At 43.5% G+C, this 26,627-nt stretch overlaps 1 protein-coding gene across 1 annotated transcript in view; it reads right to left on the bottom strand.

The window, feature by feature from the left end:
* Positions 1–2,037: 2,037 nt before the first annotated feature.
* Positions 2,038–26,627, bottom strand: part of LOC143791853 (uncharacterized) — a 239,405-nt gene continuing 214,815 nt past the window's right edge. Inside the window, exons 17-19 of the mRNA XM_077279269.1 lie at positions 22,045–22,130; positions 11,688–11,759; positions 2,038–2,573 (exon numbers count right to left, since the gene is read on the bottom strand). Of these exons, the coding sequence (XP_077135384.1) occupies positions 11,688–11,759; positions 22,045–22,130 (158 nt within the window). The 3' untranslated portion in view covers positions 2,038–2,573. The remainder of the gene's footprint in view (positions 2,574–11,687; positions 11,760–22,044; positions 22,131–26,627) is intronic.

Below are 26,627 nucleotides of genomic sequence, written 5' to 3'. Positions count from 1 at the left end.
GATTTGAGACGCTTTCTCCTGTTTCTTCTCCACCTGGTCAGACCTTCATGTCGACTTCTCCCAGCCATAACTCATCTTGTCATGATCTTAGCAGCACTGAAAATAACAAGTTCACATACATTGTATACATACATGTGTCTCCCCCTGAATACAGATACGTACCCCACCATTAATAAACTATTAGCCATGCACCATTAAAAATACTGTATAAAGTGATAAGCAGCACTGTGTCCCCCATTAACTATAATCTCTGCTGCCCCAAAATATAAAATATTGAGTCTGTGACTCTGCTCAATTACCTGTGAGGCTATGTGCACAAGGAATATATGCAAGGTTTTACAGTACAAGCGAAGTGAACGAGATACCTAAAGTCTCATATACATGCTGCTTATTTTTTCCTTGCAGATTTGCAGCAGATTAAAATCTGCATCATCTCAATTCTTGCAGCATAGTTTACCTGTACTAATGGGGAAAAATACCTAACAAAAGCATGGCAAAAATGTGGGAAAAAAAAATGTATTTTACGCAACTTTCTCCTTGCCAACACATTAGGATATGCAGCAGAATTTTTTCTGCAAGTCCCGAACATGTGCACATAGCCTTAGTCCTGTTTTGTGTCCCCATCATTCACTATAAGTACTTGATAGCATCATAATGAATTTGAGGGTGGGAGAAGATGCCATCAGGTACTGAGCATCCTCTGCCATCTCCCAATTCATTACAAGTCCCTGACAGCATCTTTTCCCACCTTTCAGTTCATTACAAAGTGTCCTATGCACCTTATCGCCTCCTCTCCCACTCTCCAATAAATTTTAAGTCCCCGATAACATCACAATGAATTGTGAGATGGGGGAGGATGCCATCAGGGGCTTAGCACCCTCCTCCACCACCCAATTAATTTTACATCCATATCTAACATCTTCCTCCACCTCACTCTATTCGTAAGTCATAATAAGTCCCCCTTCCTGCCATCCCAATCCCCCACACCCCTAATTGTCCTCTCCCATGCATTCCATCATTGTCCTCTCCCCACCTCCATCATTGCCCTCTCCATTACCTCCATCATCACCTTCTCCACCACCCCCATCATTGACCTGTCGACCACCTCCATCTTTGCCCTCTGCACCACCCCAATCATTGCCCTCTCCACCATCCCAAACATTGCCCTCCTCCATCACCATTGTCTTCTCCCCCACAACACCCATCATTCTCCTTTCCACCACTATCATCATTACCTTCTCCCCCACCACCCCCATAATTGCCTTTCCACCACCTCTATCATTGTTTTCTCCCCACCACCCCCATCATTGCCCTTTCAACTACCTCCATCATTGCCATCTCCCCCACCAACCCCATTATTGCCCTTTCCACCATCTCAATCATTGTATTCTCCCCCACCACCCCCTGTGATTGCCATTTCCACCACCTTCATCATTGCCTTCTCCCCACCACCCCATCATTGCCCTTTCCACCACGTCCATCATTGCCTCCTCCCCCACTACCCCATCATTGCTCTTTCCACCACCTCCAACATCATTGCCTCCTCTCCATCACCCCATCATTGCCCTCTACACACACATACTCTCCATCACTCCATCAATGCCCTCTACACACACACAACAGTCACCTCTCTTCATGTTCACCGCAACCACACCAGCCACACACACACATCCACACACAGACAGACAAACACACAGCACCACTCACCTCCACCTCTCCACACGTTCCCCGGCAGCCTCAGCATCTGTATCGCCGGCAGATTTCTCTCTGGCACAGCCACGTGCTGAATGGTGACGTCATCCAGCTGCGCTGCTGTATCTGAAGGAAGCACAGGCAGGAAGCAGGACGGATCAGTGCAGCTCTGCTCCACTGCCATCCCTGCCCGTCGCACATGAGAGTAATCTGGCTGTCCACCTCCGGTCCCCGGTGCAGCTGCACCGGCTGCACATGCGGTGTGTCTGCCCAAGAGACAGATGATAATTGCCCCATATTAGAGGAGAAATTAATTCCTGACTCCAAATATGACAGTTAGACCAATTTGGAATTTGTCGCAAACAACTTTAAAACAAATCTGACTCTGAATAACAATATTTTACATACAATACAAAGTCAGAAAAAACCTAAGAAATCTAGGTTGCAAATTTCAGTATTATGCATATGTCTTTGAATGACAAGTTGCACTGAGGTTTTCTGAGCGCACTAAATTATAAAATCAGCTGCAATTACATTATCTAAAGTCATTTTAGTTCTTGGACTTTGGGGAATACAGACCAAAGTATTTTAATTATTAAAGAGATCTTTGAGCTTACTTATCTGTTTCAGACATTTGTAATGACAGAGGATCACGGTCGGACTATTTAATAGATCTAATGTAAAGGTTAAAGTTTTTGAACTAACAAATAGTCCACCAATATAACAACATTTCTTGGATACATTTTATGCACATGTAAAAAAGGAAATATTTTTTCATTTGATGTTATATTATCCACACATAAAACAGACTCAAAAAAAGATTTGGCCACTTCTTTTTAAATCCTTTTCATTATTGTTGGTCCACACATTTCCATGCCAACCTTAAAAAAAAAAAAAGAAGAAAGATTTTCATGAAATACAATTGATAAATTCCTGCAAAGGGTAACAGGTAGGTGACCACAAATACTCCCCTATAACTTGCATAACTGGGAATTGTACTTTTCGCTTACAGAATTATACCCAACTTCCCACATGATGTAAAAAAGGTTATCCATTAAAGCAGGCCACCTTCTAGTGCTCCATTGTCAAGTTCCAGTGCCCAAATGCCCATTCACAGTGGTTAGCATTAGCACTGAGGTGTACTTTTATGGTTTCATTTTCAATGGGGCAAAAGGAGGGGGATTTGAACTTTTTTCACTTTTATTTGATTTGTTAGTCCCCTTAGAGGACTTGAAGCTGCAATCATCTGATCGCTTGAGCACTGCTATGTATACTGAAAATTGTAATCTCCTATGAATGCCAGCCACAAACTGGCTTTCACAGAAGGTTTACAATAACAGGTATGAGGGTCTTCAGCAGACCCTTGGTTGTCATGGCAACCCATCGGCACCCTGCAATCACGTCATAGGCAAGCCTAAGAGATTGTAGAATGACACGCACCCTTGTCAGCTTGTGTTTAATGCCACTGTCAGAGATTGACAGCAGGATTTAACAGTCTAACAAGTCCAGGCAGAGCCCCACACCACTCGATTCTATTAGAGGCACATGATGGCTGATTAAATCAGCCACCATGTGTGGGGAAAGATGTGGGTTTGGTGTGCCAGCCTACTCAAAATCAGGGAGCTGGCATATGAAGTAAGTTTACATCATACAGTTGTGCTTACAAGTTTACATACCCCGGTTCAATTTTTGCTTTAAATTTTGCCAATTTTTTTTCTCCACTCATGGTTAGTGGTTGAGTGAAGCCATTTATTGTCAAACTACTGTGTTTTCTCTTTTTAAATCATAATGGCAACCCAAACATCCAAACGACCCTGACCAAAAGTTCACATACCCTGGTGATTTTGTCCTGATAACATGCACAGAAGTTGACACAAATGGGTTTGAATGGTGTTGTGAATTCTGCTCTTGGGCTCCCTCCGGTGGTTGTTGGTGGTAGTGCAGTTGTCTTGGGGTTGTAATCCTGGGCAGGTGTTTCTGCTGATTTCAGCTCTATTAGGTATTTAGGTGTGCAGGATCCATGAGTCCTCGCCAGTTGTCCATTCTACTTGGAGGGATTGCATCTCTCTCTGGCTCCTCATGCCCTGCTGCCAATTCAGCTAAGATAAGTGTCTGGTTTTTTGTCTCTGTGCACACATGCAGTATGCTTTGCAATTCAGTGCAATTCATTGTGTTTTTGTCCAGCTTAGACTTTGTTTGGATTTTTCAGTCATGCTGGATTCTCAGGAGATGCAGATATACTTTCTATGTCTTTAGTTAGATGTAGTATATTTGTATTTTCTGCTGTGGATATTTTTAGGATTTTAATACTGACCGCTTAGAATTCTGTCCTATCCTTTTCTGTTTAGCTAGAAGTGCCTCTTTTGCTAAATCCTGTTTTTCTGCCTGCGTGTGTTTTTTCCTCTTATACTCACAGTCAATATTTCTGGGGGGCTGCCTATCCTCTGGGGTTCTGCTCTGAGGCAAGATAGAATTCCCATTTCCATCTATAGGGGTATTTAGTCCTCCGGCTGTGTCGAGGTGTCTAGGACGTGTTAGGTACATCCCACGGCTACTTCTAGTTGCGGTGTTAGTTTAGGGTTTGCGGTCAGTACAGGTACCACCTACTCCTGAGAAAGTCTCTCATGTGGCTCCAAGGTCACCGGATCATAACAGAATGGCTACTAAAGGTAACATCCTCACCTGTGACCTGTTTGCTCGTAATCAGTGTGTGTGCATAAAAGCTGAGTGAGTTTCTGGGATCAAGACAGACTCTTGCATCTTTCCTCCTGCCACTGACGTTTCTGGATTGTGAGTCATGGGGAAAACAAAAGAATTGTCAATGGATTTACGGGAAAGGGTAGTTGAACTGCATAAAACAGGAAAGGGATACAAAAAGATATCCAAGGAACTGATAATGCCAGTCAGCAGTGCTCAAACTGTGATGTAACAAAGGGAAAATCAGGGGCTCTGTAAAAACAAAACCACGGTCAGGTAGAACAACAAAAGTTTTGTCCACAACTGCCAGGAAAATTGTTAGGGATGCAAAGAAAAATCCACAAATAACATCAGCTGAAATGCTGGACTCTCTGAAAACTAGCAGTATGGCTGTTTCAAGATGCACAATAAGGAGGCACTTGAAGAAAAATGGGCTGCATGGTCGAATTGCCAGAAGAAAGCCATTACTGCGCAAATTGTTATGATCCGGTGGCATTGGAGCCGCATGAGACCTTCTCTGGAGAAGGTGGTACCTGTACAGACCGCAACCCTAAACTGACACCGCAACTAGAAGTAGCCGTGGGGTGTACCTAACACATCCTAGACACCTCGACACAGCCGGAGGACTACATAACCCTATAGATGGAAATAGGAATTCTATCTTGCCTCAGAGCAGAAACCCCAAAGGATAGGCAGCCCCCCACAAATATTGACGGTGAATATAAGAGTAAAGACACACACAGGCTGAAAACAGGATTTAGCAAAAGAGGCACTTTTAGCTAAATAGTAAAGGATAGGACAGAGTACTAAGCGGTCAGTATTAAAACTCTGAAAATATCCACAGCAGAAAATACAAAAATTCCACATCTAACTAAAGACATAGAATGTATATCTGCATCTCCAGAGAATCCAGCATGACTGAAAAAATCCAAACAAGTCTAAGCTGGACAAGACAAAACAATAAATTGTTCTGAACTGAAAAGCACACTACATGTGTGCTGCAGGAAAATAAACAAGACACTTATCTTGGCTGAATTGGCAGCAGAGCAGAAGGAACCAGACAGGGATGTAAACCCTCCAAGAACAATGGACAACTGGCACTGACTAATGAATCCAGCACACCTAAATACCGAATAGAGCTGCAATCAGCAGAAACACCTGCCCGGATTACAACCCAGAGACAACTGCACTATCACAAACAACCACCGGAGGGAGCCCAAGAATAGAATTCACAACAGTACCCCCCCCTTGAAGAGGGGTCACTGAACCCTCACCAGAGCCCCCAGGGCGATCAGGACGAGCCAGATGAAAGGCACGGACCAAATCAGCAGCATGGACATCAGAGGCAAAAACCCAAGAATTATCCTCCTGGCCATAACCCTTCCATTTGACAACATACTGAAGCTTCCGCCTCGAAAAACGAGAATCCAAAATCTTCTCAACCACATACTCCAACTCCCCATCAACCAACACAGGGGCAGGAGGATCAACAGAGGGAACAACGGGCACCACATATTTCCGCAAAAAGGATCTATGGAAAACATTATGGATGGCAAAAGAGGCCGGAAGGGCCAAACGAAAAGAGACCGGATTGATAATCTCAGAAATCCTATAAGGACCAATAAACCGAGGCTTAAACTTAGGGGAAGAAACATTCATAGGAACATGACGGGAAGACAACCAGACCAAATCCCCAACCCGAAGCCGGGAACCAACACGCCGACGACGGTTAGCAAAGAGCTGAGCCTCCTCCTGAGACAACACCAAATTGTCCTCCACATGAGCCCAAATCTGCTGCAACCTGTCAACCACAGAATCCACACCAGGACAGTCGGAAGGCTCAACCTGCCCTGAAGAAAGACGAGGATGAAAACCAAAATTACAAAAGAAGGGTGAAACCAAGGTAGCCGAACTAGCCCGATTATTAGGGGCAAACTCGGCCAATGGCAAGAAAGAAACCCAATCATCCTGATCAGCAGACACAAAGCATCTCAAATAAGTTTCCAAAGTCTGATTAGTTCGCTCGGTCTGGCCATTTGTCTGAGGATGAAATGCGGAGGAAAAAGACAAATCAATGCCCAACCTAGCACAAAAGGCTCGCCAAAATCTAGAAACAAACTGTGAGCCTCTGTCAGATACAATATTCTCCGGAATACCATGCAAACGAACCACATGCTGAAAAAACAACGGAACCAAATCAGAAGAGGAAGGCAATTTAGGCAAAGGCACCAAATGGACCATCTTAGAGAACCGGTCACAAACCACCCAGATAACAGACATCCTCTGGGAAACCGGAAGATCTGAAATAAAATCCATAGAAATATGCGTCCAGGGCCTCTCAGGGACCGGCAAAGGCAAAAGCAACCCGCGCACAAGTCCCACAGGACTGCACAAAAGAACGCACATCCCGCGTCAAAGAAGGCCACCAAAAGGACCTACCAACCAAATCTCTGGTACCAAAAATACCAGGATGGCCAGCCAACACAGAACAATGAACCTCAGAAATCACTCTACTAGTCCATCTATCAGAAACAAACAGTTTCCCCACTGGACAGCGGTCAGGTTTGTCAGCCTGGAATTCCTGAAGAACCCATCGTAAATCAGGGGAAATGGCAGAAAGGACCACCCCTTCTTTCAGAATGCCGACCGGTTCAAGGACCTCAGGAGAATCAGGCAAAAAACTCCTAGAGAGGGCATCAGCCTTAATATTCTTAGAACCCGGAAGATACGAGACCACAAAATCAAAACGGGAAAAGAAAAGGGACCATTGAGCCTGTCTAGGATTCAGCCGCTTGGCAGACTCGAGGTAAATCAGATTTTTATGATCGGTCAAGACCACAATACGGTGCTTAACTCCCTCAAGCCAATGTCGCCACTCCTCAAACGCCCACTTCATAGCCACCAACTCTCGATTGCCGACATCATAATTGCATTCAGCAGGCGAAAACTTACGGGAAAAGAAGGCACACGGTTTCATCAAGGAACCATCAGAATTCCTCTGAGACAAAACGGCCCCTGCCCCAATCTCAGAAGCGTCAACCTCAACCTGAAACGGAAGAGAAATGTCCGGTTGACGCAACACCGGGGCCGAAGTAAATCGGCGTTTAAGCTCCTGAAAGGCAGAGACAGCCGCAGAAGACCAATTCGTCACATTAGCGCCTTTCTTCGTCAAATCGGTCAAAGGTTTAACCACACTGGAGAAGTTAGCAATGAAACGGCGATAAAAATTAGCAAAGCCCAAAAATTTCTGAAGGCTCTTCATGGATGTGGGCTGAATCCAATCATGAATGGCCTGAACCTTAACCGGATCCATCTCAATAGTTGAGGGAGAAAAAATGAAGCCCAAAAAAGAAACCTTCTGCACTCCAGAGACACTTAGACCCCTTCACAAACAAAGCATTATCACGAAGGATCTGAAATACCATCCTGACCTGCTCCACATGAGACTCCCAATCATCGGAAAATATCAAAATGTCATCCAAATATACAATCATGAACTTATCAAGATAAGTCCGGAAGATGTCGTGCATGAAGGACTGAAAAACAGATGGAGCATTAGAGAACCCGAAGGGCATCACAAAGTATTCAAAATGGCCTTCGGGCGTATTAAACGCAGTTTTCCATTCATCCCCCTGCTTAATACGAACAAGATTATATGCCCCCCGAAGGTCAATCTTAGTAAACAAACTAGCCCCCTTAATCCTAGCAAACAAATCAGAAAGCAAAGGTAAAGGGTATTGAACCGTGACCGTGATCTTATTCAAGAGGCGATAATCAATACAGGGTCTTAAGGAGCCAATCTTCTTAGCCACAAAAAAGAATCCCGCTCCCAACGGTGAAGAAGATGGCCGAATATGCCCTTTCTCCAAAGACTCCTTAACATACCTCCGCATGGCGGCATGTTCAGGCACAGACAGGTTGAAAAGTCGGCCCTTAGGAAACTTACAGCCTGGAATCAAGTCAATAGCACAATCACAGTCCCTATGCGGTGGAAGGGAACTGGACTTGGGCTCATCGAATACATCCTGAAAATCAGACAAAAACTCAGGAATTTCAGAAGAGGAGGGAGAGGAGATTGACATCAAAGGAACGTCATTATGAACCCCCTGACAACCCCAACTAGTCACAGACATAGACTTCCAATCCAACACAGGATTACGTACCTGCAACCATGGAAAACCCAGCACAATAGCATCATGCAAATTATGCAACACCAGAAAACGACAATCTTCCTGATGGGCTGGCGCCATACACATGGTCACCTGTGTCCAAAACTGGGGTTTATTTTTTGCCAAAGGTGTAGCATCAATGCCCCTTAAAGGAATAGGATTCTGCAAAGACTGCAAGGGGAAACCACAACGCCTGGCAAATTCAAAGTCCATTAAGTTCAAAGCGGCGCCTGAATCCACAAACGCCATGACAGAAAATGATGACAATGAGCAGATCAGGGACACAGATAACAGAAATTTAGGTTGTACAGTACTGATGGTAATTGAACTGGCGATTCTCTTTGTACGCTTAGGACAGACTGAAATAACATGAGAAGCATCGCCACAATAAAAACACAACCTATTCTGACGTCTGAATCCTTGTTTTTCTGTTCTAGACAGAATCCTATCACACTGCATAGGCTCAGGCATCTGCTCTGAGGACAACGCCACAGCACGCACAGCTCTGCGCTCACGCAAGCGCCGATCAATCTGAATGGCCAGAGACATAGAATCACTTAGACCGACAGGCGTGGGAAACCCCACCATAGCATCTTTAACGGATTCAGAAAGACCCTTTCTGAAAATTGCCGCCAAAGCATCATCATTCCATTTAGTCAGCACAGACCATTTTCTAAATTTCTGACAATACAATTCAGCCGCCTCTTGACCCTGAGACAGGGCCAACAAGGTCTTCTCCGCTTGATCCACAGAATTTGTTTCATCATATAATAATTCTAGAGCCTGAAAAATGGCGTCTACATTAAGCAAGGCCGGATTCCCAGATTCCAGGGAAAATGCCCAATCCTGAGGATCGCCACGCAGCAGGGAGATGACAATTTTAACCTGCTGAATGGGATCACCAGAGGAACGAGGTTTCAGAGCAAAAAACAGTTTGCAGTTGTTTTTAAAACTCAAAAATTTGGACCTGTCCCCAAAAAACAAATCAGGAGTAGGAATCCTAGGCTCTAAAACCGGAGTCTGCACAATATAATCTGCAATACCCTGTATTCTAGCAGCAAGCTGGTCTACACGAGAAGCTAATCCCTGAACATCCATACTAGCACAAGACTCCACAGCCACCCAGAGGAAAAGAGGGAAGGAGAGACAAAGCAGACTACAGAAAAAAAAATGGCTCAACACCCTTTTTCCATTCTTCTGAGATGCATTTAACTCATTGTTGGCCAGTTGTACTGTTATGATCCGGTGGCCTTGGAGCCGCATGAGACCTTCTCTGGAGAAGGTGGTACCTGTACAGACCGCAACCCTAAACTGACACTGCAACTAGAAGTAGCCGTGGGGTGTACCTAACACATCCTAGACACCTCGACACAGCCGGAGGACTAAATAACCCTATAGATGGAAATGGGAATTCTATCTTGCCTCAGAGCAGAAACCCCAAAGGATAGGCAGCCCCCCACAAATATTGACGGTGAATATAAGAGTAAAGACACACAGGCTGAAAACAGGATTTAGCAAAAGAGGCACTTCTAGCTAAATAGTAAAGGATAGGACAGAGTACTAAGCGGTCAGTATTAAAACTCTGAAAATATCCACAGCAGAAAATACAAAAATTCCACATCTAACTAAAGACATAGAATGTATATCTGTATCTCCAGAGAATCCAGCATGACTGAAAAAATCCAAACAAGTCTAAGCCGGACAAGACAAAACAATAAATTGTTCTGAACTGAAAAGCACACTACATGTGTGCTGCAGGAAAATAAACAAGACACTTATCTTGGCTGAATTGGCAGCAGAGCAGAAGGAACCAGACAGGGATGTAAACCCTCCAAGAACAATGGACAACTGGCACTGACTAATGAATCCAGCACACCTAAATACCGAATAGAGCTGCAATCAGCAGAAACACCTGCCCGGATTACAACCCAGAGACAACTGCACTATCACAAACCACCACCGGAGGGAGCCCAAGAACAGAATTCACAACAGCAAATGCCACAAAGTATCTCACCTAAAATATGCAAAACAGTACAGAGAAAAGCCTCAAAACTTCTGGAACAAGGTAATTTGGTGTGATGAGACCAAAATTGAACTTTTGGGCCACAACCATAAACGTTACATTTGGAGAGAGGTCAACAAGGCCTATGATGAAAGGAACACCATTTCTGCTGTAAAGCACGGAGGTGAATTGCCGATGTTTTGGGGATGTGTGAGCTACAAAGGCACGGGAAACTTGGTCAAAGTTGGAGGAATGATGAATGCAGCATGTTATCAGCAAATACTGGAGGCAAATTTGCAATCTTCAGTCTAGAAGCTACGCATGGGACGTACTTGGACGTTCCAACATGACAACGATCCAAAACATAAGGTAACGTTGATCTGTCATTGGCTACAGCAGAACAAACTGAAGGTTCTGGAGTGGCCATCTCAGTCTCCTGACCTCAATATCATTAAGTCACTCTGAGGAGATCTCAAGCGCGCAGTTCATGCTAGACAGCCCTGGAATTTACAGGAACTGGAGGCTTTTTGCCAAGAAGAGTGGAAACTTTACCATCTGAGAAAATAAAGAACCTCATCATCAACTACCACAAAAGACTTCAAGCTGTCATTGATGTTAAAGGGGGCAATACACAGTATTAAGAAATGGGGTATGTGCACTTTTGATCAGTGTCATTTGGATGTCATTATGATTTAAAAAGAGAAAACACAGTAGTTTGACAATAAATGACTTCACCCAACCACTAAGGCTGCCGTCACACTAGCAGTATTTGGTCAGTATTTTACATCAGTATTTGTAAGCCAAAGCCAGGAGTGGAACAAATAGAGGAAAAGTATAATAGAAACATATGCACCACTTCTGTATTTATCACCCACTCCTGGTTTTGGCTACAAATACTGTTGTAAAATACTGACCAAATACTGCTAATGTGACGGCAGCCTAACCATGAGTGGAGAAAAAAGTTTTGTGTTATCATTCATATTCTCTGAAAAAAAGGCCAAGAAAGAAAAAAAATTCAGCCGGGGTATGTAAAATTTTGAGCACAACTGTATGTAATGAACCGGGTTAATAATTACTAGGAAAGATACAATGAAAAAGAGACATATTAATATTATATTTCATCTTACTTATGCAGTAACATCATTTAGTGGAATTCCTGATTCTTCTGGAGATTTGTTTTTAAGATCAAAGGAATAGCTCTGAAAAGAAAGAATCGTCTAATAACTATTTTTTTATATGAAATGTAATGGATTCATTCCCTTTATTCACCTTGAAAAAATCTCTGAATTATTTTTCTTTTCTTCCTGGTGTTGCTCCCTTCCCATTCTGCTAGCTTGTGACTGCAGCACCTGACTGAAGTCAGTGCTAATGGTTACATTCTCTCAGTGGAAGTCTATGCAAGCCTCGTTCTGGCCTCCTTACTGCTCTTATAGACATTCATTGAGAAATGACTTCTGCTGTTCCCAGCAAACACTGGATAGATCACAACTAGCAGAATTGGATAGGATTGGAGCTGAGAACAGCAGAAGATGGAAACCAGTAAGTATTTAACTGAAGAAAGTGAACATACATTAATGATACCATTCCAATTGGGAAATAAAACAAAATATCATAGTAGTGCTTTAACCCCTTTCTGACATTAGACATACGATCCCTTCGAGGTGACCTGGGCTAGTATGACCATCAACGGGATAGTACGTCATATGCGATCAGCTGCGCTCACGGGGGGAGCGCGGCCGATTGTGGCCGGGTTGTCAGCTGATTATCACAGCTGACATCCAGTACTATTTGGCAGGAGCGGTCATGGACTGCTCCCGGCACATTAACCCCCGGAACACTGCGATCAAACATGATCGCAGTGTTCTGGCGGCATAGGGAAGCATCGTGCAGGGAGGGGGCTCCCTGCGTGCTTCCCTGAGACCCTCGGAACAGCGTGATGGGATCGCCTTGTTCCGAGCGTCTCCTCCTGTCTTTTCCCTGCAGGCCCCGGATCCAAGGTGGCCACGGGGGTCCTGCAGGGAGGTGGCTTTCAAGCGCCTGCTAAGAGCAGGCGCCAGCAAGCCTCCTGCACTGCCTATCAGATCACTGATCTGACACAGTGCTTTGCAAAGTGTCAGATCAGCGATCTGAGACTATACAGTGATGTTCCACCCTGGGACAAAGTAAAAAAGTTTAAAAAAAATATTAACGTGCAAAAAAAATAAATTCCTAAATAAAGGAAAAAAAATTGCTACAATAAATACATTTCTTTATGTAAATAACAAAAAAATAAAAGTACACATATTTAGTGTCGCCGCGTCTCTAACGACCCAACCTATAAAACTGTAACCCTATGTTAACCCCTTCAGTGGACACCACAAAAAAAATCGAGGCAAAAAGCAATGCTTTATCACCATACAGCTGAACAAAAAGTGGAATAACGCACGATCAAAAAGACGGATATAAATAAACATTGTACTGCTGAAAACTTGCCCCGCAAAAAACGAGCTGCCATACAGCATCATCAGCAAAAAAATAAAAAAGTTATAGCCCTCAGAATAAAGCGATGCAAAAATTATTATTTTTTCTAATAAATAGTTTTTATTGTATAAAAGCGCCAAAACATAAAAAAAAATAAATGAGGTATCACTGTAATCATACTGAACAGAAGAATAAAACTGCTTTATCAATTTTACCAAACGCGGAAGAGTATAAATGCCCCCCCAAAAGAAATTTATGAATTGCTGGTTTTTGATCATTATGCCTAACAAAAATCGGAATAAAAAGTGATCAAAAAATGTCATGTGCCTGAAAATGGTACCAATAAAAACGTCATCTGGTCCCGCAAAAAACAAGACCTCACATGACTCTGTGGGCCAAAATAAGGAAAAATTATAGCTCTCAAAATGTGGTGATGCAAAAAATGTTTTTTGCCATAAAAAGCCTCTTTTAGTGTGCGACACCTGCCAAACATAAAAACTGCTATAAAAACCCACTATAAATAGTAAATAAAAACCCCCTTTATCACTGCCTTAGTTAAGGAAAAATAATAACATAAAAAAATGTATTTATTTCCATTTTCCCATTAGGGTTATGGTTAGGGTTAGGGTTGGGGCTAAAGATAGGGTTAGGGTTGGGGCTAAAGTTAGGTTTGGGGCTAGAGTTAGGGTTAGGGTTTGGATTACATTTACGGTTGGGTTAGGGGTGTGTCAGGGTTAGGGGTGTGGTTAGTGTTATGGTTAGGGATGGGATTAGGGTTAGGGGTGTGTTCGGGTTAGGGCTGTGGTTAGACTTGAGATTAGGGTTAGGAGGGTTTGGGGGTTAAGGGTGTGTTGGGGTTAGGGGTGTGGATAGGGTTGGGGTTAGGGTTAGGGGTGTGTTGGGGTTAGGGATGGAGTTAGAATTGGGGGGGTTTCCACTGTTTAGGTATATCAGTTGCTCTGCAAACGCAACATGACATCAGATCTCAATTCCATCCAATTCTGCATTGAAAAAGTAAAACGATGCTCCTTCCCTAATGAGCTTTTACATATATACCACATATGGGGTATCAGCATACTCAAGAAAAATTGAACAACAACTTTTGTGATCCAATTTCTCCTGTTACCCTTGAGAAAATAAAAATTTGGGGGCTAAAAAATCATTTTTGTGTGAAAAAATGATTTTTTGTTTTCACGGCTCTGCATTATAAACTTTAGTGAAACACTTGGTTGTTCAAAGTTCTCACAACACATCTAGATAAGTTCCTTGGGGGTCTAGTTTCTAATATGGGGTCACTTGTTGGGGGTTTCTACTGTTTAGGTACATCAGGGGCTCTGCAAATGCAACGTGACACCCACAGACCATTCCATAAAAGTCTGCATTCCAAAATGCTACTTCTTTCCTTCTGAGCTCTGCCATGCACCCAAACAGTAGTTTTCTCACACATATGGGGTATCAGCATACTCAGCACAAATTATACAACAACTTTTGGGGTCCAATTTCTCCAGATACCCTAGGGAAAATACAAAATTGGGGGCTAAAATCTCATTTTTGTGGAAAAAAAAGGATTTTTTTAATTTTCACGGCTCTACATTATAAACTTTAGTGAAAGAATTGGGTGTTCAAAGTGCACAACACACATGTAGATGTTCCATAGATGGTCTACTTTCCAAAATGGTGTCACTTGGGGGGTTTCCGCTATTTAGGCACATCAGGGGCTCTCCAAACGCGACATGGCGTCCTATCTCAATTCCAGCCAATTTTGCGTTGAAAAAGACAAACGGTGCTCCTTCCCTTCTGAGCTCTGTCATGATTCCAAACAGTGGTTTACCCCCACATATGGGGTATCGGCGTACTCAGAACAAATTGTACAACAACTTTTTGGGTCTAGTTTCTCATGTTACCTTTGGTAAAATAAAACAAATTGGATCTGAAGTAATTTTTTTGTGGAAAAAAGTAAAATGTTCATTTTTTTTAAACATTCCAAAAATTCCTGTGGAGCACCTGAAGGGTTAATAAACTTGTTAAATGTGGTTTTGAGCACCTTGAGGGGTGCAGGTTTTAGAATGGTATAACTTCTTGGTATTTTCCATCATATAGACCCCTCAAAGTGACTTCAAATGTGATATGGTCCCTAAAAAAAAAATTATGTAAAAATGAGAAATCGCTGGTCAACTTTTAACCCTTATAACTCCCTAACCAAAAAAAATGTTGGTTCCAAAATTGTGCTGATATAAAGAAGACATGCAGGAAATGTTACTTATTAAGTATTTTGTGTAACATATCAATGTGATTTAGGCTCCCGTCACACTAGTGTCACGGGGGAACTAGGTGAGCGAGAACTAAAAACCCGGGCCCCTGCAGTTTCCCTCAGACTAGGGAACTCCTGACTGACCCTCTACCTGGAGTTTACACTGATGGTGTGCATGTCCAGGCCTCGAACCTCACCCTAACTCCTGTAATAACCCTAGGCTGATACTTCCGCCCTCCACCCAGTGAAGAGGTAATATTCCAATACCCACAGATAGGACAGACAAGGATAAAGGAAAATGTACACCACGCCGCAGTCACTCAGGAATACAGTATAAATGTGCAGGGCAAAATAAATACAAATATAGGAAGGAGTAAATAAGACAGAGGAAAATACACCACCAGCAATGAATCTCCAAACCAGCTCTCCACTCCAGACCGAGATAACAACGCACAAGAGAGAAGCTATAATCGGCGACGCCCAATGAACAGGAGAACTATTTAAAGGCCATGGGAATGGCCCAGCATCCAATCCGAGGATCAGGTAAATTAACCCCGGAACAGTTAGACAAAATCTAGCAGACGCCAATGAGCAAATAGTGGTCAACAGCGGGATTACCGCTGTCTGTCGGACGACCTGGTCTGAACAGCATCCGACATGATAGTACCCCGCCTACTACGAGGGACCCCAGGGCCCTCACGGCTTATAGGATCCGGCTTGTCTGGATGCCGAAGATGAAAAAACCTGACAAGCCGATCTGCATGAATGTCCGAGGCTGGTACCCAGGACCTTTCCTCAGGCCCATAACCACGCCAGTGTACCAAGTACTGTAAAGTGCGACGCACTACACGAGAGTCAACCACCTTGGAGACTTCAAACTCCAAATTACCATCCACCAAGACTGGAGGTGGCATAGGTGCCGCATCCACAGAACCCACCACCTTCTTTAGAAGAGACCTGTGGAACACGTTGTGTATCTTATACACCGTAGGGAGCTCCAATCGGTACCCTACGGTTAATGACGGCGGTAACCCTAAATGGACCAATAAACCGTGGACCCAATTTAAGGGACGGTATTTTGAGTCTTATGTTTTTTGTGGATAACCACACCCAGTCATCCACACTCAGGTCCGGACCTGGCACACGCCTACTGTCAGCCACACATTTGTACCTAGCACCCACACTCAACAGGCGCTGCTTAACTCTCCTCCAGACTGATGACATTTGTGTCCCCAACTGGTCCTCCTCCGGAACGCCGGAAGAGCCCCTCTGACTCAAGGTACAAAATTGAGGATGTAGCCCGTAAACACAAAAAAACGGAGACTCCCCAGATGACTCCTGGCGGTGATTATTGATGGCAAACTCAGCCAAAGGAAGAAAGGTAGACCACTCCTCCTGGTTATCAGAGACAAAACAGTGTAAGTACTGTTCCAAATTTTGGTTCATACGCTCAGTCTGACCATTTGACTGAGGATGAGACGCCGAAGAATGAGATAACTTGATCCCCAGACGTGCGCAAAATGTTCTCCAAAATTTTGCCACAAACTGAGACCCCCTATCAGACACAATGTCAGACGGAACCCCATGAAGTCTGACCACCTCCTGCACAAACACCTGAGCCAGAGTCTTAGCGTTAGGCAACGAAGGCAAAGACACAAAGTGCGACATTTTTGAAAACCGATCAACAATCACCAAGATGACCGTGTTCCCAGCTGATGAGGGCAAATCAGTGATGAAATCCATGGAGATTTCCGTCCAAGGCATACTGGGTACCTCAAGAGGAAGTAGTGTGCCAACAGGACTGGAGCGAGGCGTCTTAGCCCTAGCACACGTGGTACAAGCTGACACGTATAAGACCACGTCCTGTCGGATCTTGGGCCACCAAAACCGACGTGACACCAACTCCAAGGTACCTCTAACCCCTGGGTGGCCACCCAGGACAGCATCATGATGCTCCGCCAAAACCTTTAGGCGGAGATGAAGCGGTACAAAAGATTTGTTGACGGGGAGCTCAGATGGTACCTCCTCCTGAGCCTCGGCAATCTCAGCCTCAACCTCGGTAGTGAGAGCCGAAACCACAACACCCTTTTGGAGGATGGGTACTGGATCCTCCCGAGGTTCTCCCCCCGGAAAACACCTGGACAGAGCATCTGCCTTAGTGTTTTTAGACCCCAGTCTGTAAGTGACCACAAAATTGAACCGCGTGAAAAACAATGCCCAGCGAGCCTGCCTGGGGGACAGACGCTTGGCTGACTCCAAATACAGCAAATTCTTATGATCGGTAATAACAGTAACCTGATGTACCGACCCCTCCAAGAAGTGTCACCATTCCTCAAAGGCCAACTTAATTGCCAACAACTCCCTGTTGCCGATATCGTAGTTACGTTCGGCGGACAACAGTTTCTTAGAGAAATAAGCGCACGGACGTAAACCACTCAAAGATGAGCCTTGAGATAGTACCGCCCCCATACCAACCTCAGACGCATCGACTTCCACAACAAAGGGTTTAGATACGTCTGGCTGCACAAGAATGGAGGCTGAAACAAAATTGTTCTTAAGAAATTCAAATGCGCGCACAGCAGCCTCAGGCCAAACTGAGAAATTGGTACCCTTTTTAGTCATGTCAGTTAGCGGTTTAGCAATGATGGAAAAATCCTTGATAAATTTCCTATAGTAATTAGAAAACCCAAGGAACCGCTGAAGTGCTTTCAGGTTATCAGGACGTTCCCAATGCAGCACCGCCTGCACCTTAGCGGCGTCCATTTTAAACCCAGAAGCAGACACAATATAACCCAAGAAAGGCAACTCTTGAACAGAAAATACACATTTCTCAAGTTTAGCATACAGCTTATTCTCTCTGAGAAGCTGTAACACCTGCCTGACATGATCTAAATGAGCATCACGGTCGCAAGAATATATGAGGATGTCATCTAGATACACGATAACGAATTTCCCCAAAACATGCGAGAATACATCATTGATGAAATGTTGGAACACTGCAGGTGCGTTAGTCAACCAAAACGGCATAACCAAATTTTCAAAATGACCCTCAGGGGTATTAAAAGCCGTCTTCCACTCATCACCTTGACGGACTCTTATGAGGTTGTACGCCCCCTGAGGTCCAGCTTGGTAAACCACTTAGCACCTGCCACCTGGTTGAACAAATCTGGTATCAGAGGCATAGGGTATGAATCACGAACCGTAATCTGGTTCAACTCCCTGAAATCCAAACACGGGCATAATCCGCCATCTTTCTTCTTCACGAAGAAGAACCCTGCTGCCACCGGCGAGGATGATGGCCTGATGTGCCCTTTGCTCAAGCTTTCAGCAATGTAATCTTTTAACGCTTGTTTCTCCGGACCGGAGATGTTAAACATCCTTGCTTTAGGCAATTTGGCCCCTGGTTTAAACCTGATAGAACAGTCATAAGGACGATGTGGCGGCAACTCTGAACAACCCTTCTCAGAGAACACATCCACAAAATCTAGAAGTGACTCCGGAATGCTTGAAGTCACCGCAGCCACACATGTGGCCAGGCAATTCTCCTGGCAGAACTCACTCCACCGAATTATGTCCTGAGTTTTCCAGTCAATTACCGGGTTGTGCATAGACAACCAAGGAAAACCCAAAACCACCTGAGCAGGAAGATTCCTGAGCACCTTACATGTAACCCGCTCGGAATGTAGAACTCCTATGTGGAGTTTCACCTCAGCCACAAATTCAGTTATCTCCTCCTGAGAGAGAGGAGCAGCATTGATGGTGACCACGCGGATAGGATGAGACAGTTTTTCAATCCTAAAACCTGCTGTGCGCGCAAACTCCTCATCAATGAGATTTGTGGCTGAACCACTATCCACAAAAACAGTAATTGGCAGCTCACTGCCAGCAATAAATACCTTAGCAGGGAGCATGCATTGAGAAACCACCATGGAAGATATACATAAGCTCAGATTGGACTCCTCCACACCCTCTGAGCCTAGCAGTTTTCCGCTATTGCGTTTTTCTTACACAGCAGAGGACAGATGTTAATAAAATGCCCAGTTTTACCACAGTAAAAACAGGCTCCCTGCTTCCTGAGCTCAGGAGCTTGACGCTTGACATGTGACACCCCTGCGATTTGCATAGGTTCCGTGGGCTCACCTGCAGCAACCTCACGTGAACTTAAACCCTCTCCCACAGGTGGCGTCTCATGCTCCCCCTGACGCAAACGACGATCTATGCGGACAACCAGACTCATGGCGGAATCTAGAGACGCAGGAGTCTCGTACATCAGAAGGGCTTTTTTAACCCTTCCAGAAATCCCATGTATAAACTGACTCCGCAATGCTGGATCATTCCACTGTGTATCGATCGCCCAGCAATGAAATTCAGAACAGTAATCCTCTGCAACTCGCTCCCCCTGGTGAATAGTGCATATCTTAGATTCTGCTAAAGCCATTCTGTCAGGTTCATCGTAGATTGTCCCAAGAGAAGAAAAAAAACTCTCCACAGAGTCAAATGCAACAGAATCAGATGGCAAAGAAAACGCCCATGCTTGGGGATCCCCGCTTAACAAAGACAACACCAGACCCACCTGCTGAGCCTCATTACCCGAGGAGATCGGGCGCATGCGGAAATATAGTTTGCAAGCTTCACGAAAAGAAACAAATTTACTGCGTTCCCCAGTAAATCTTTCAGGCAAAGGAAATTTAGGCTCAGCAACTCTTCCTGTCGCTCCAGCCTGCACATTAGCTACTGCTAGTCCTTGTTGCTGCACAACCCCCCTTAAGTCAGTGACCTGTAGGGACAGCGCCTCCAACTGGCGGGTTATGGAAGTCATGGGATCCATGACAAGACAAAAAAAAAAAAGAAACCCCTTTTATTTATTTTTTGTTGTTGTTGGGCCGATTATAATGTCACAGGGGAACTAGGTGAGCGAGAGCTAAAAACCCGGGCCCCTGCAGTTTCCCTCAGACTAGGGAACTCCTGACTGACCCTCTACCTGGAGTTTATACTGATGGTGTGCATGTCCAGGCCTTGAACCTCACCCTAACTCCTGTAATAACCCTAGGCTGATACCTCCCCCTCCACCCAGCGAAGAGGTAATATTCCAATACCCACAGATAGGACAGACAAGGATAAAGGAAAATGTACACCACGCCGCAGTCACTCAGGAATACACTATAAATGTGCAGGGCAAAATAAATACAAATATAGGAAGGAGTAAATAAGACAGAGGAAAATACACCACCAGCAATGAATCTCCAAACCAGCTCTCCACTCCAGACCGAGATAACAACGCACAAGAGAGAAGCTATAATCGGCGACGCCCAATGAACAGGAGAACTATTTAAAGGCCATGGGAATGGCCCAGCATCCAATCCGAGGATCAGGTAAATTAACCCCGGAACAGTTAGACAAAATCTAGCAGACGCCAATGAGCAAATAGTGGTCAACAGCGGGATTACCGCTGTCTGTCGGATGACCTAGTCTGAACAGCGTCCGACATGACAACTAGCAGTATTTGGTCAGTATTTTACATCAGTATTTGTAAGCCAAAACCAGAAGCGGAACAAACCGAGGGAAAGTATAATAGAAACATATGCACCACTTCTGCATTTATCACCCACTCCTGGTTTTGGCTTACACATACTGATGTAAAATACTGACCAAATACTGCTAGTATGACGGCAGCCGAAAGGACATAAAAATTCAAATTTGGAAAATTGCGAAATTTACAAAATTTTCTACAAATTTCCATTTTTTTCACAAATAAATGCAAGTAATATCAAAGAAATTTTATCACTATCATGAAGTAAAATATGTCTCGAGAAAACATTGTCAGAATCATCAGGATCCGTTGAAGCTTTCCAGAATTATAACCTCATTAAGGAACAGTGGTCAGAATTGTAAAAATTGGCCTGGTCATTAACGTGCAAACCACCCTTGGGGGTAAAGGGGTTAATATAATCATATTTATTAGATTTCAGTAGATAGTTTGGTATCCCTGGGATTCATTCTTTCTGACTGCCACATGGGGTGCTGGGAAGAAATTTTTTCCATTAACAAAGGGCAATTGAAACCCACTTCATAGAGTTGTCTCTGGTCTGGTGTTTGCAATTCTTTGCTTACACTTGAAAGGTTCCCCTTCACCCTTAACTGTAACATGAAGCTTAGGCCCCGTTCACATTTGTATGCTTGCAGACGTATGACATATGCACAGGACAAAAGCATATGCAAGCACTTGCCATACTGTTTGTCAAATTATATTTGTCCAAATGTCGACGTCAACGTCATCTATATTTTTAAATATCTTTTATAATCCTTTCATCAATTAGCTTTTAGCAACACACACAGGAAAAAGTATGTTTAAAGCATATTAAAACATTCTGCTATACACTGCAATACGACTCCCATCGAGAATAATGGAGTAATAGAGAAAAAAATGTATAATCTTTCATATGGCTTTTTGGAAACATAAAAAACGTGATCAACTATGTTTTTTCATTTGACATAACTATGACAAAACACAGTCAAGAGAACATTTTTGACAGTGTTTTGTCCATTTTAATCTTTATGCTGTCATATACATCTCATTAAAGTTGCGTGCAATTTGGGCGTATACGTCCAGCGGAATACACTGTACAAAAATGAACCTAGCCTTACTGTGGAGTACTCGCCCTTATTGTGGAGTTACATGCTTAACTAATCTGCCTCTAAGGGTTTCTGATGGTGGAACCAGTTACAGCCTGGTTCCTCTCCATTCACATTGCTGCTTGGATTATGTAACTTACATGAACTTTTTTCTTTCTCAGTACGGTTATCAAAGCGAAGATGATAAATGAGAGGAAAAGTCCCACAAAACATCCAATTATGATACCTACAAGGTAAAATGAAATGGAGTATAAGGAAAATAATAAAATCAATGAATCTATTCACTATTTGATAATACTGCCGGGCTTATATATCTCTGCTCTGAAGAAAGGGTGAATTTTCAAACTGCAACTGTTCCATTTATCTGAATTAGGGCTCATACTCACTTGCGCGAAACTCGGATGAGTCTCGCACGGCAATACCCGGCACTTCACCTGGCACAGAGGAGCGGAGCGTGCGGCTGCATGTATTCCTATGCGGCCGCACGCTCCGATCTGAGTGCCGGCAGCAGCGCCGGGTATTAACATGCGAGACTCATCCGAGTTTTGCGCAAGTGAGTATGAGCCCTAAGAGTAAGTTGACACAGCTGTTTAAAACAAGTCTCATCCAGAAAAATGGGATGATTTTTATCTCACTAGTCATCCATGTACAATCCATTTTTCTTTTTTTTGCAGCAGCTTTTAATCATTTACAAGACCAGTTACAGCTTCCAATATTACAGAATTGCGAAGTATCCATGTGTTATACTGTGGCATCCAATTTTTGTTATCACAACCACAGACTTGAATAGGTGAGTCTCATGCAATCTCATAGATGCTGAGATTTTTTCTTTTTATATGCTGCGTTAGTAAGTTAAATTAATTGGTCATCTGCACTGCCTAATTGAATAAAATTGGCCCAAGTGCAATCTGTTTTTTTAATGGATAGCGCTTGGACTGAAAATACGGTCGTGTTCAAGAACCCTAAGGATAGCAGAAATCCATGTGCCCGTCACCAAAACAACCATATTCAGATTATGGATCTGATTTGCACTAACATCGTTTAGTGGAATTACTGATTCATCTGCAGATTTGTTTGGGAGCTTAAATGAATAGCGAGATTTCGGTAATTCTTTGACTTTTATTTAATTTTCTTTTATTTGGGTTAAAAAGTAACTGTGCATTAAAGATCTTTTCAGACTAAAGGCCCCGTCTCACTTAGCGATTTACCAACGATCACGACCAGCGATACGACCTGGCCGTGATCGTTGGTAAGTCGCTGTGTGGTCGCTGGGGAGCTGTCACACAGACCGCTCTCCCCAGCGACCAACGATCAGGGGAACGAGTTCGGCATCGTTGAAACTGTCTTCAACGATGCCGAAGTCCCCCTGCAGCACCCGGGTAACCAGGGTAAACATCGGGTTACTAAGCGCAGGGCCGCGCTTAGTAACCCGATGTTTACCCTGGTTACCAAAAAAAACAAACAGTACATACTCGCCTTTCGGTGTCCAGGTCCCTTGCCGTCTGCTTCCTGCTCTGACTGACTGAGCCGCCGTACACTGAGAGCAGAGCGCAGCGGTGACGTCACTGCCGTGCTCTCACTTCTCACTGTACGGCCGGCAGTCAGTGAGAGCAGGAAGCAGACGGCAAGGGACCTGACGGACATCAGAAGGCGAGTATGTATTGTTTGTTTTTTTTTACATTTACGCTGGTAACCAGGGTAAACATCGGGTTACTAAGCGCGGCCCTGCGCTTAGTAACCCGATGTTTACCCTGGTTACCAGTGAAGACATCGCTGGATCGGTGTCACACACACCGATTCAGCAATGTCAGCGGGGCCTCAACGACCAAAAAAAGGTCCAGGCCATTCCGACACGACCAGCGATCTCGCAGCAGGGGCCTGATCGCTGGTACGTGTCACACATAGCGAGATCGCTATGGAGGTCGCTGTTGCGTCACAAAACTTGTGACTCAGCAGCGATCTCGCTAGCGATCTCGCTATGTGAGACGGGGCCTTTAGCTGTCCTGTATGTGTACATGAGGATTAACACAATTTACAGCAATTATCTAACATATCTCGCATTCTCACTAGTTTTCCCTTCTGCATGCTCTGTAACTTGTAATGGTAGGGAAAGGAGAGGAGCTGCAGTGATTTTCCCCAAGACAGTACAGTACAGCGAGGGGAATTCACTTTTTAGCTGCAACATAGAGAACATTATACAGCAGAGCTGACCTGTGTTAATCTGACTCAACCTCTGATGTGCGATAAGACATTTATTACAGAGCTCTGTACCATGGTTTTCTGTCTGTCTCTTCCTTTCCTGCTCCTCTTTCCCACCCCTTCCCTTCTCCATAGAGTGTAGTGGGCTGTGACACATGACACCTGTAAGCCATCACTTCTAAGACTTGAACTGTTTTTTCACAGTTGATGATAACTTCAAGTGGGGACTATTTCTGATCAGATATATTATAAAGTTTCTTATAATCACTTGTACTATTAATTTATGGAAAGTTTGTTGAAAGTACAGTTCTGTTTTAAAGGTATGTGTGCGATAAGATTTTTGAAGCCAGTCCACTTCAAAAACACCTGAAAATCACTAAAAAGACTTTGAAAGATTTGATTAATTTATAGTAAAAAACTACTTACTATTCATACATTCAGTGTTTTGAAAACATGATTCTACTTCAGGTTCTGATTTTTGATTGCTTTGGGCTTCTTTGGTGTGAGAAGAAAAGTGTACGTCACGTCTTTAAAGTACCATGCAATGGAATCCGCTTCAAACTAGGCACTGCCCAATCGGAGGGCTGCAAAATGCTCCTGGTTAAAACTCTTAACCCCTTTATGACCTTGGACATATCCATACATCCAGGTCGCCAGGTATTTAATGACCTTGGACATATGGGTATGTCATGGCGATCGCCCGCGCACAGGAGCTGATTCTGACAGCCGCTCCTGGCACTTTACCCCCTAAATTCTGTGATCAAAATCAATCACAGCATTTAGCAAGCAGGCAGACGGAGAAAGACCCCGCTACCCATGGAATGGCCCCCCTTCAACTTCATGGTGGGGGCCCGATTGTTGCTATGATGACCCAATGTCATCATGATGATATCGAGGTCACCAGAGCTAGCAAACTTGCTAGATCATGCTCAGTGCATGATCTAATAAGTTTGTCTGTCAGTGCAGCGCTTACAGTTTGTACAGCATAGGAATGCTCCTGCATTCTTACACTTAACAAGCAATCAGCATGCAAAAAGTGAAAGTTCTACAGTTGGACAAAGTAAAAAAAGTAGAAAGTGAAAAAAAACACAAAATAATAATTAAAACATGTTATATTACCCATAAATAAATATTTTATGAAAAAAAGATACACATATTTGCTATCGCCGCGTCCAGAGCAACAAGACCTATAAATCTGTCCCACTAGTTAAACCCTTTAGTGAACACCATTAAAAAAAAAATATAATAAAAAAAAAAAAAATAAACGGATGCTTTATCATTATATCACTGAACAAAAAGTGGAATAAAAGACGATCAAAAAGACAAATATAAATAAAAATGGTACAGCTGAAAATGTTGTGTTGTCCAGCAAAAAACAGATGACCCAGGAGGTCCATTCCAACTCTACCATTCTATGATTCTAAGCCACCAAACAGCTCAATCAGCAGAAAATTTAAACATTTATAGGTCTCAGGATAAAGCGATGCAAAAATAATGATTTTTTTCTATAAAATACAGTCCCTGATGAAGCCACAGGCTTTTTGGTGACACGTGTTGGGCATCCTGCCCTGTTACTCTACTCCAACCATTTGCTGAATTGTGATCTCATCTTTATATCCATAGGTTTTTTAATCTTCATTTCTTGACACTATTACTAGTATTGTCTTGTGACCATTTGTATTAGTCTTGATAGCCTATGTCTGGCAAATGCTGCTTGTTTCCAGCATACAATATATGCTTTCTTTCTATTGCATTACAAATGATAGGCAGGCACTTATGCACTTTCATATCTCTCATTTTGTAGGATACAGTTGGACTTTGTATACATATGTTCTGCTCTTAGGATATCGTTGTTTTCACTTAAACTATGCATGTTTTGTAGCCGATTTGTCAGGTCTTATACCGCATTTGTTCACATTATGACTATTTCTGGTTTATTTAGCCATCATCTTAAACTGTTGACAACATATGTAAATTTTGCATGGTGATGTACATCTTCAATATTCATTATTCTTAGATCATTTCTTGGTTGGTTGGGGAGATACATTGGTTAATTAGCCAAATTTTGTGCTAATATTGTCATCTATAAGTCATTTTTTACTTTAACTGCTTTTAATAAGCCTTTGTCTATTGTATGGTTTAATAAAAATTTTCTTTATTTTTGGTGATCCCTGTATTCATGGCATATTTCTTTCTCACTTTGTTTTTGCAATGGTTCTTGTATATTACATGCTACAGGCTGATCCTTGTTATTAGGTAGTGACCTCTATAATATATGTTTTTTGCAATGGGCGTAACCTGGTGGCAACTGTCAAGCTTGGCAAGATCACACATGTGCCATGCTTGGCCCACATGCTCAACTTCGTAGTTCAGCGGGTTCTAAAAGTACACCCAGATTTGCCAGAGCTTTTGTTAGTGCCTGTTTCTGCTATTCGGCTACAGCTGCCGCCGCTCTGGCAGTGCTGCAGCACTGGTCACATTCTACACATAATAACTGAACAGTGGGCGTGGATGCCTGACATTG

This window comes from Ranitomeya variabilis, chromosome 1 (genome assembly GCF_051348905.1).
Source record: "Ranitomeya variabilis isolate aRanVar5 chromosome 1, aRanVar5.hap1, whole genome shotgun sequence".
NCBI lineage: Eukaryota > Metazoa > Chordata > Amphibia > Anura > Dendrobatidae > Ranitomeya > Ranitomeya variabilis.
The sequence above is the reverse complement of the archived record's forward strand: the minus strand, read 5'-3'. Positions and strand labels throughout refer to the sequence as shown.